General features: G+C 45.3%; 1 protein-coding gene across 1 annotated transcript; it reads right to left on the bottom strand.

Moving 5' to 3' along the window:
* Positions 1 to 7,943: 7,943 nt before the first annotated feature.
* On the bottom strand, positions 7,944 to 9,354 carry LOC141041404 (uncharacterized). Its single transcript, XM_073507551.1, has 2 exons — positions 9,008 to 9,354; positions 7,944 to 8,364 (listed from the first exon to the last, which is right to left on the bottom strand). Exons 1-2 carry the CDS (start codon positions 9,352 to 9,354, stop codon positions 7,944 to 7,946), a joined length of 768 nt encoding a protein of 255 aa, XP_073363652.1.
* Between the last annotated feature and the right edge of the window lie 1,697 nt (positions 9,355 to 11,051).

Below are 11,051 nucleotides of genomic sequence, written 5' to 3'. Positions count from 1 at the left end.
TGTAGTTGCTTGAGAGGGGTTGAGTGGGATGAGAGTGGCGAGGATTTTTACCCAGGTTCGGCCCCTCACGGTGGAGGTAAAAGCCTACATCCTGCTTCATTGATATTGATGATGTCATGATTACATGGGTGCTCTATCTCGAGAGCCCTTGACTTGTAACCTAACTTGTGTAACTTGTCAAACTTGTCCCTCTTGGGGTGCCCCGCTCCTCCTTATATAAGTTGAAGGGGCGGGTTACATGACTAGTCCTAGTAGGATTAGGATTAATCTATTACAAGTGGAGTCCTAGTCTTACTTCCTTTGTGGGAGAATATTCCTTATGCTTTTCATCTTAAGCCGGCCCACCATAATACGAGCCGGCCTTCCTTGAACCGCCTTCTGGGCCTCCGGGTCTTGTCGCTCCTCTGACCCACCTGCCGGGTTACCAATGAGTCTCTGCTGCCGCCGGGTCATCAGTAAGTGGAGAGATCCGGGCGGGTCACTTGTGAATCGCCAAGTCAGGGCATGTCACCAGTGAGTCGCCAAGTCCGGCCGGGTCACTTACTGAACCTCCAAGTCAGGGCGGGTCACCAGTGAGTCGCCAACTCCGGCCGGGTCATACCTCCGGCCGGGTCATACCGCGAGGTATCTCCCCGACATTAGCCCCCAGTTTAATTTGGATTTATCCATGTTAAACTGATCCTGCAAAATAAACACAAGAACAAATTTGACAGGTTGTGGCCCGGGTTAAAAATTCTTGTAAGCTGGTACCTGATCATCCTTAAGTCCTTGTCATTTCCTTCTTCTAGAAAATCTAGTCAATAAACCATCTTCATAATCAATTTGCTGACATTGGTTTCTCACAGAAATATTGTGAAAAATAATTCATTTGATTCAGCTCCCAATGCTTAAAAAATATTGGTCTTGAAATACTCATCTGATTTATTTGGCCGGCTTGAAGATGTAGATCTTGCCAATTTATGATTACCAAAATTGTCGGGTTATAAATAGATGGTGAGTCATAATTGTTGCTGACGCCGGGTCATAATTATTAGTGATACCGGGTCATGATTGTTGCCGACACCGGGTCAATCTGGTTTGGTCAAAAACTGAGAATTTGAAGATATTTCTCCTTTATACCCATAACACTTGTAGCCCCCAAGTCTTAAGAAAGGAGCGTAGTAACAGTTTAAGACTTGCTTCAATATAAATGTTGCAACCTTGAAGAAATCCGGGTTGTTCATCTCAGTCACTAGTCAAACTGAATATTCCACATATGTAGCCCCTAAGTGCCGGGTTGTCATGCTTGCAGTAACCTGGGACTTGTAATTGCCTTATGCTCATAAAAACATCAACCAGTGTAGCCCCCAGGGGCCGGGTCATTATGCAATAATGAGCAGGGACTTTGTAGATATGATCATGTAGACTTGAACAGCAACGTGTAGCCCCCAAGGGCCGGCTCAACAAGACAATACTGGACTGGAACTTCATTGAAAATAACATCATATTATGTAACCCCCACCATGGGGCTTGAGCCCACGTCCACAAGGTTAAGAGCCTTGTGCTCTACTAACTGAGCAATGGACCCTTCAATATAAGGGATTAAGGCTTGTGTACTTTGAATTTTTGACAGGAGCAATTGGTAGCCCCCAAGGGCCGGCTTATTACAATGTGATGAGTCGGGTCTTCAATAAGGTGAGCAAAAAATGACTTTGCATTAGCCCCCAAGTGCCATGGTGCATGCTGGCAGTGACATGGGACTTGCACATTTGATGTAATCTCAACTTGAATAATGTAGCCCCCAAGTGACGGGTCGTAAGCCTGCAGCAACTCAGGACTACTCCGTCCATTGCAGAATAAATCATATCCATTGATAAAATAATAACCATTGCGCTGAAGAGACTTTGAAAACCTCAATCATAATACTGGTTATTGATAACCATAACAAGAAATCCAGCCATGTTGGCTATTCAAGATTTGAATAATATAATCTTATCGGTTGACAAGTATATCCGGAGTTCAAATACTCAGCGGCTCTTGGCCAATGGCGACTTAATGCGCATTTAGTGTAAGCCGGAATTTTTATAACCCGGCGGCTTATAGCCTTTGAGAAAATCCAGAATGGATACCCCTTTTGAACCATCAATTTTGATGATGAGCTTGAACTTAATAATTTATATAAGCCATAGTTCTGCAAACCCTGCACAGAGTTTAAATAACATATGCCCTGGCAACTTAACGTCAAAAGCCAGGGCGGTTTACCAAACCCAAAATATTCATACCATCATTGAAAGACATACCTGTAAATTAATACCATGGTGATGCCGTGACAATTATAATCCGGGGCCAGTATCAACCCGGAGTCATGAAATATCATCATTTTGATTGCTCAAGACAACATATCCTGGCGATTTAAAGTCTGATTATCAGGGCGGGTTATCAAACCCAAAGATGCTCAATGAAGAGTCATATAATCAAGGCTACATGGCCTGTGAAATCGGTTCCTGCAATATAAACCAATATATCCATGCATATATGATACATGCTATGATGATGCAATGATGATGCAATGTATGAAGATGATGTCTATGTATGCATTTTTGAACCAAGAGGGATATTCAGCTATGCTTCAAATACGAGCAGGAAGCCCCCAAGTGGTTTGTGGCCTTAGGCCGATCAAAAGGGATATTCACAGCTATGATTCGAATACGATCAGAAAGCCCCCAAGTGACCATTTTTTTGGCCGTGAGCCAATAAAGAGGGATATTCACAGCTATGCTCAATGAGTAGGAAGCCCCCAAGTGATCATAAGTTTTGGCCTTGAGCCGATCAAGAGGGATATTCACAGCTATGCTCAATGAGCAGGAAGCCCCCACGTGACCATAAGGTTTGGTCTTGAGCCGATCAAGAGGGATATTCACAGCTATGCTCAATGAGCAGGAAGCCCCCAAGTGACCATAAGTTTTGGCCTTGAGCCGATCAAGAGGGATATTCACAGCTATGCTCAATGAGCAGGAAGCCCCCAAGTGACCATAAGTTTTGGCCTTGAGCCGATCAAGAGGGGTATTCACAGCTATGCTCAATGAGCAGGAAGCCCCCAAGTGACCATAAGTTTTCGCTTTGAGCCGATCAAGAGGGATATTCACATATATGCTCATTGAGCAGGAAGCCCCCAAGTGACCATAAGTTTTGGCCTTGAGCCGACCAAGAGGGATATTCACAGCTATGCTCAAATACGAGTAGGAAGCCCCCAAGTGACTATAATTTTTCTGAGAAACTCGAACTTGCAAGAGATGCCATCCTCTGAACCGGATGTTCAATCGGATATTGAGAGCTTCAAAGCTTCATGGGAGAGAGATGTCTCTTGAACCGGATTTTGAACTGGAATTTCACCTGATAACCCAGAGTTCTTCCATTGAGCCGAAACTTTTATGATTGTCAGACTATTTTATAACCCGGAAATTTCCTGACGGTCTTTAAATCTTCACCAATGGGGCAGTAGCCTCCGGGGCCGGGTTATTTTCCCTCAAATGACCCGGAGTTCTTGAATTCACTAAAACCGGCCAATTCTGCCGAGTCATGTCATTGTAGCCCCCAAATCTTAAGACGGCTCGAGGAGTTGTCTTGAGATTCTCCATACTCAGCTGTGATATAAACCGCCATATAGTTAAATAGCTGAACGTTGGAATTCATGAAAACCAGAGGCTTGAGGTGAGTTGATGATCCTCTTGATATTTGTATATATCTGGTATATGTCATGCAACAAATTCCGTGACAAGACGGTCATCTTTGCAGTGGACACTTGCCCTGATATGTTAGGCCGGAAATTATCTGTCGCGGAGTTGATGATCAACGGACGTGGGTGCAGACAGCTGAGTCGGCCGTGGCGTTGTAAACCGGTGCAGACGAGCAAGTTGTCCTCCGCGTTGTAAGCCGGCGCGGACGCGTGAACCGGCCGCGTGGGCGGACGGGCGAGTCGTCCGTAGCGTTGTAAGGTGGCGCGGACGGGCGAGTCGGCCGACGCGTTGATGTAAACCGGTGCAGACGAGCAAGTTGTCCTCCGTGTTGTAAGCCGGCGCGGACGCATGAACCGGCCTCGAGGGCGGACGGGCGAGTCGTCCGTGGCATTGTAAGGCGGCGCGGATGGGCGAGTCGGCCGCGTCATGTTGATATAAATTGGGCCGCAGAGACGGCAATTTATGCATGTCCGTAAAACAGCGAACAAGAGCAATCCCGGCGAGTCATTGTAACCCGGGCCGGGGGCAGCGGCTTGCGCACGTCCATTCCCCGGACAGTATGGAACGGCCAAACCCTGGTACAAAATGTTGCCAGCTCGTGCTCCATACCCACGGTATAAACATAATTACCCTGCGTACAAAAAATACAGCATGGCGGAGTAGTTGTTTGTCAAAAGAAATCAACATGTACTAACAAAAAAATATAGGATAAATATCACCTGATTTATTTAAGCGACAACTCTGTACGCAGATCCTGTCTCTAGGTCTCCTTGGCCATTAAAATATTCGGCCCTGATCTGCAAACTGACCCGAACGGTGCGGGCTTCAACCTCTTCCACGCTGTGACATAGAAGTAAAATCTTGTAGGCAAGCACATATGCAAAGCCTCGGTAACTCCTTTTAGTAGCGCCTGCTGCACTCACCCCGTCTCACAGTTTTTAGCATAAAACCACGCAATACTCCACCACTTGATCATTGGTAACCTTTCCTCATTTATTATTTCTCCATGTAAGAGATGATATCATCACTTCAAGCTTGATATCCAGTGGAAAACGGAGGCTTGAACATATCCAGTGAAGTAGAACATGTGCAGACTCTTCGGGGATAAAGCATGCAAAACAGTGGTACGAGTTCCATTGGTTGCTTTAAGTATTTTCTGCCTCACGGAGCGCAACCAAAGTACCAACCTGACCAGGCAGGGCCCCGGCAGCTTGTATCGGTACTGGCGGCTCGGAGCAGGCTAAAGACGAGGCCGAAACGGAGCGAGGCCTGTTCAGGGTGGCCCACAGGCGACTCAAGAGGCGGACGGCGGCTCATGGCCGGCGACTTAGGGGACGGCGGCCCGCCGCGGAGTGCTGGAACAGCAGCAGCTACAGCGCAGTGGAAGAAACAACCGGCAGCTCGTCGTCGGCGGTTCAGTGATTTAACACGAAGAGGCTCCAAGGCACGAGATCGACCCGGCGGCGGCTCAGCAGTGGAACGAGTCGGCTCGAAGACGCGAAAAAGCAGTAGCAGCTAGACGGCGTGGGGCGGAGCCGCCTCCGCGGGCCGAACAGAGCGCAGAGACCGCAGAAACTCGGGGAGGCCGCGGGCGGCTCACGGCTCGACGTCACAGCAGAGGGCCGGCAAGGGTGGCGGCCTACCACCGAGGCGACTCCCGGAGGGACGAGCCGGCAAGGGCCTTCGGACAGCGGCGGAGCGGAGCGGGTACGGCCAGCGCTAGGTCGAAAACGGCTCAGAGTTGTAGTCCGCTCATGACCAAATCCTCCTCTGAGTCATCGTTGGTTTGACTTTGCCTCCTCGTCCTTTTCTTTCCATGACTTCTGAATCGTTCTCCTGGTAGCTTTCTTATGCGCACCAAGCGGAGTTGATACAAGGAAAAACTGACTTTGGCTTCAGATAATCATAGCCGAAGATGCACTAGTATTCGAGATCCTTGGACGCTACGAAACAATGCTCTTGTCTTGATCGGGCCTTGGCCTTGTGTGTTTTGGTGACTCGCTCCCATCGGACTCGGCGAACCAATGTTGAACGAGACGGCAACTCTAACCACGCCCATTACAGGCGAGTTACTGACCAAGATTTGACACGCCGGCGAAAACATGGCAAAAACGTCGGTGGCGTACAGACGCAACCCTAATTTTTCTTGAACCTTAAATTTGAAAAATCTTAAATCTGGACTGATGGACTTGAAGTTGATGCAAATCCTTCCAAACCGGCTCATCGAAAAATTGAAAACTTCTCGATCCCTGGGAGAGATCACTCCAAGAACTCAACACCACCGTGCACAGGCCCCACGGTGGGCGCCAACTGTCGTGGACTTGTCACGGCAGTTGTCCTAGTGTGAGGAATTAGTCATGAGGCCAACGCATCTATGTAGTAGCTTGAGAGGGGTTGAGTGGGATGAGAGAGGCGAGGATTTTTACCCAGGTTTGGCCCCTCACGGTGGAGGTAAAAGCCTACATCTTGCTTCATTGATATTGATGATGATCACGATTACATGGGTGCTCTATCTCGAGAGCCCTTGACCTGTCTGTCTAAACCTAAGTTGTGTAACTTGTCAAACTTGTCCCTCTTGGGGTGCCCCGCTCCTCCTTATATAAGTTGAAGGGGCGGGTTTCATGACTAGTCCTAGTAGGATTAGGATTACTTTATTACAAGTGGAGTCCTAGTCTTACTTCCTTTGTGGGAGAATATTCCTTATGCCTTTCATCTTAAGCCGGCCCACCATAATACGAGCCAGCCTTCCTTGAACCGCCTTCTGGGCCTCCGGGTCTTGTCGCTCCTCTGACCCACCTGCCGGGTTACCAATGAGTCTCTGCCGCCATCGGGTCATCAGTAAGTGGAGAGATCCGGGCGGGTCACTTGTGAATCGCCAAATCAAGGCAGGTCACCAGTGAGTCGCCAAGTCCGGCCGGGTCACTTAGTGAATCTCCAAGTCAGGGCGGGTCACCAGTGAGTCGCCAAGTCCGGCCGGGTTATACCTCCAGCCGGGTCATGCCGCGGGGTATATCCCCGACAGTATGCATGTGTTGTAGTAATGTGATATATGCTTATGTAGTGTAGTAATATGCGATGATATGCTTAGTGTACGTAGTAATATAATGATATGCTTAATTATTGTAGTAATTTGATGATTAGCATATAGTGTAGTGATGTGATGATATATATGCTCAGTGTTGAATCCAATGATATATGTGTCTTGAAGAGTATGCTTTGTTGATAATTGCACATGACATGCTCATATATCATATCAACTCTTTTCATAAATTACCTAAGAGGTTATCTGTTAGCTGTGGCATCGAGCCGGATGAAGAAGGCATGGCTGCTGGACTACGCCTTACGAGAACAGGCTCCATCACCAGCTGTGCCTACGCAGTGGACACGGACGGTCGCACTATCTTCAACCGGGTGGGGTGGAAGAAGTTCCTTCGTGGCAAGAATCTTCGGGTAGGACAGGCCATCCTACTCACTGTTGCGAACACCCGTCGTCATGACTTGAGGATGATGATCACCATCAACCTCATTTAGAACTGGCTGGGCCATGTATCGATGTGAAATGAACTTGTTATGTCAGCTCTTGTTCGCGAGTACTTGCCGTGTATTACCGTACCTATATATCCAGGTTCAGTAAATGGGCCATGTATCGATGTGAAATGACCTTCTTATGTTTGGGGCTTGTTTTGATGTGCCGCCCCAGCAGTTATTTGAGACTTCCTTGAACTTGAATCTGTCTTGACTTGTTGTTGGATGCTTGGTGCTGTTGCTTTATAATATAAAGCGGGGGGGGGGGGGGGGGGCCTTTTTCTTAGGTTCAGTAAATGGAGTTTAGCTCTAATTGTACTCATTGTTTTCAACGTTTTCTTTTCCATACAATTATGAACCAAAACTACACATGGCACAACCTTGTGTGATTAGTTCCTTTGATAACTAGTATTGAAGAGCAGCCACAAAGTTCCATTCACAAGTTACTTGAATTTGAAATGATGGATAAACAAAATAGGAAGCTAGCAAACTTACTTAACGAGATAAGCAAACGATGTACTTGATGACATAAGCAAACTTGTTCAACCCTGACAAACACGACATAAGAAAATTGGTTCAACTCTGACACACATGACATAAGCAAGCTGGTTTAAACTAAGAAAAGTAAACTACAAATTTCAAACAACAAGATAAATGACAAGCACATGAGCAAGCAACACGAAGTCAGACTTTGATGTCTCCTCATCCCGCATAGTGGCAGTGGAAGAAGGGGTCCTCTTCCTGCTCTTTTGAAATTTCCAAACCTGTTTTGATGTTGTCGATTTTCTTCCACGACTTGTAGGTGGCGTACGCATCTATTGTTGCGTACTTGATGGGGTAATCTGGCAGTGGGCTGACCCCCCATAGTTTATGGTCTTCCTTCTTGTCGATCTTCTTCTTCATGTTTTTGTAGAATGGGTGGATGACGCTGGCTGCAAGATCAGCCAAGGAGTCGTACTCTTTTCCGGTGTATGGAACTCTCCAGTTGTGCTGAATGTCGATGTGCTTGTTGGGGCTTATCTCCAAACCAAACACCTTCAGCTTGTCCTTATCATCTTGAATGCCAAAACCGACAATGGTGAACAACTTCTCCTCCTGTAGGAGCTCTTTCAGGCGCGTTGGCCTGCAAGGGGAGAGACATATTGAAGATTAGTGTTTGTTTTTCAAGATTTAATTATTCTGTTTCTTACGGTTTAGAAGTGATGAATACATGAAGTAGATGCATATACAGTATAAGTCATGGATGAATGTAGTTCACAAACTAGTACACAAAGTTCTGAAATTAAAATCAAGTAGACCATGTTATTTTTCTTTTTGGAATATATAGTTGAGTCAATGATCTATTTGCTTTCTTAGTGCCAGTTTAGTTTTATTTTGTTGAATAAAATAACATATACATCGAGCTTCACCAGGTTCTTAGATTTTTTGGTGGTGAAAATAACACCAGACCAAGTTCAGAAACTACCTCACTACATCAAGTTCAGAAACATCTTTTAATGCATCGAGTTCAGAAACTACACTAGTGAATCAAGATCAGAAACTACACTGGTACATCAAGTTCAGAAATTAATCTTGTGCAACAATTTCAGATACTAATCAAGTGCATCAGGTTTAAAATATATGCTAGTGCATCTACGTTGAGGAACTGCATTAGTGCATACACTTTCACAAACTACACTAGTACATCTAGTTGGAAACTAGTCTAACGAAATTTTGAGGGAGAAGTATTGATGAATGCAAGAGGGTGAATGACTAGGATTTTTCACCATTTTGTGGTCGTGGCGATGTGGTACACGAGGCAGAGATCCTCCACGCTTAACTGCAGAACTGCTGCCATCTGCGGAGGTTCATCTTCTTTGGTAAACTCCACATCAACGTCGATGATCCTAGGATACGAGCTACAGGCGCTCCTCCTGATCCTAAAGATCATCTCACCGGCCTTGTCAGGTTCGCTGGTGCAGACGACCTCCAGCGTCTCCTTGTCGTGGAGCTCAACCCCTTCGAGGGTTTGGGTGTACTCGAGCTTCTGACCGGGAACGTGAACGTCGTCGAGGTTGCCGCTCTGGTCGGACGTCTCGCCACAGTGACGCTTGGCAGACGGTTCCTCTGCCATTGCCCTCCTCCGGCAACTGTGGGCTTCAAAGAGAGATGTTTGTGGGTTGTTTGTAGTGGAGATGGAAGCGGCAATGGAGGTTCTCGGAATGAGGCAGTGATGTAGTCGATTTGGGGCTTTTCACGGCTGGTATGGGGACGTGGGGGAGGCGGTTCGTCTAGGATGTGGGGGTAGTGGTGGTGCGGCGTAGTTGCAGTCCATCGTGGCAACCGCCTAGTGGGTGGTGTGGGTGGTGGCCTGGCACAACGAACCTTCCAGCTTATATTCAATCTCCACCGGCCTGCATCCTGGCCCATATGACTGGGTTTCTAGTCGTATGCAGGCTGTGGTGTGTGAAATATCCTGTTAGGTAGGTGGGCTTTTTTTCTATAAAATCTTTTTTTTTGCCTATGTGACATGTTGACTTATACTAAAATAACACTTCCTTTTTTTAGGTACACGTGTCTTACGTAAAAAGTTTAAGTTTGATAACAATGAAAAACATGTAAAACCTTGCCACATTGCCTTTCTTGGACATGTGTAAAAAGTTTAAGTTTGAAAACGATGAAAAACATGTAAAACCTTGCATCGTTGAATTATAATTTTAAAATAAATTTGAAATATTGCAGTGAATTTTTATACCATCTCCAAATCAAACCAAATTTGTTTTACATGGTCACATACATGTGACAAACATTGTTATTTAGAGATCATGTGTGCAAAACTGAGGTGATTTAGAGGTGGTCGAAAAAGGTGTTTTTTCCACCACCTCCAAATCACCCCAAATTTTTTCTGCATTCTCAAATACATGTGCCAAACATGTGTATGAAATAAATTTGGAAAAAATGTATCCTGCAATGCCCCCTTATGCTCTAGACCGATTTTTTGATCAGTCAGTCTACAGGGCATTATAAATTCAAAAAAAATAAAAAAAATTGTAAAATCTTGAAAACCTAGCTATGTATGTGCAAGATATCAAGTGTGCAAAATTAGAGGTGATTTAGAGGAGGTCGAAAAAATCACGCTTAAACACGATGGACCATTTGGTCTCCACTTAAGCCAGTTTTTGTAGAAAAGGTAATTTTTTCCACCACCTCCAAATCATCCCAATTTTTTCATACATGCTCAAATATGTGTGCCAAACATGTCTATGAATGAAATTTGGAAACAAATGTATCCTAAAAAGCCTCCTTAAGGTGTAGACCGATGTTTTGATCAGTCAGTCTACAGGGCAGTATGAATTCAAAAAAATTTAAAAAATTGTAAAACCTTGAAAACATAGCTATGTTTGTGCAAGATATCAAGTGTGCAAAATTGGAGGTGATTTAGAAGAGGTCGGAAAATTCACGCTTAAACACGAGGGACAATTTGGTCTCACTTAAGCCAGTTTTTGTAGAAAAGGTGATTTTTTTTCCACCACCTCCAAATCATCCCAAATTTGTACCACATGCTCAAATAGATGTGAAAAACATGTCTATGAAAGAAATTTGGAAAAAAATGTATCCTACAAAGCTCCCTTAAGGTGTAGACCAATGTTTTGATCAGTCATTCTACAGGGCAGTATAAATTTAAAGAAATTCAAAAAATTGTAAAACCTTGAAAACCTAGCTATGTTTGTGCAAGATTTCAAGTGTGCAAAATTAGAGGTGATTTAGAGGAGGTCAAAAAAATCACGCTTAAACACGAGGGACCATTTGGTCTCCACGAAAAAACAAAGT

This window comes from Aegilops tauschii, chromosome 2 (assembly GCF_002575655.3).
Source record: "Aegilops tauschii subsp. strangulata cultivar AL8/78 chromosome 2, Aet v6.0, whole genome shotgun sequence".
NCBI lineage: Eukaryota > Viridiplantae > Streptophyta > Magnoliopsida > Poales > Poaceae > Aegilops > Aegilops tauschii.
Note: the sequence above shows the minus strand (reverse complement) of the source record. Positions and strands in the feature narration are given on the sequence as shown.

Bases quoted from the DNA above. Each gene is read 5' to 3' on its own strand.
- LOC141041404 (XM_073507551.1), bottom strand. From the start codon at position 9,354: ATGGCAGAGGAACCGTCTGCCAAGCGTCACTGTGGCGAGACGTCCGAC. The intron at 8,365-9,007 runs GTGAAAAATCCT...CTCCCCTTGCAG, and splicing joins ATCGCCACGACCACAAAATG to GCCAACGCGCCTGAAAGAGC.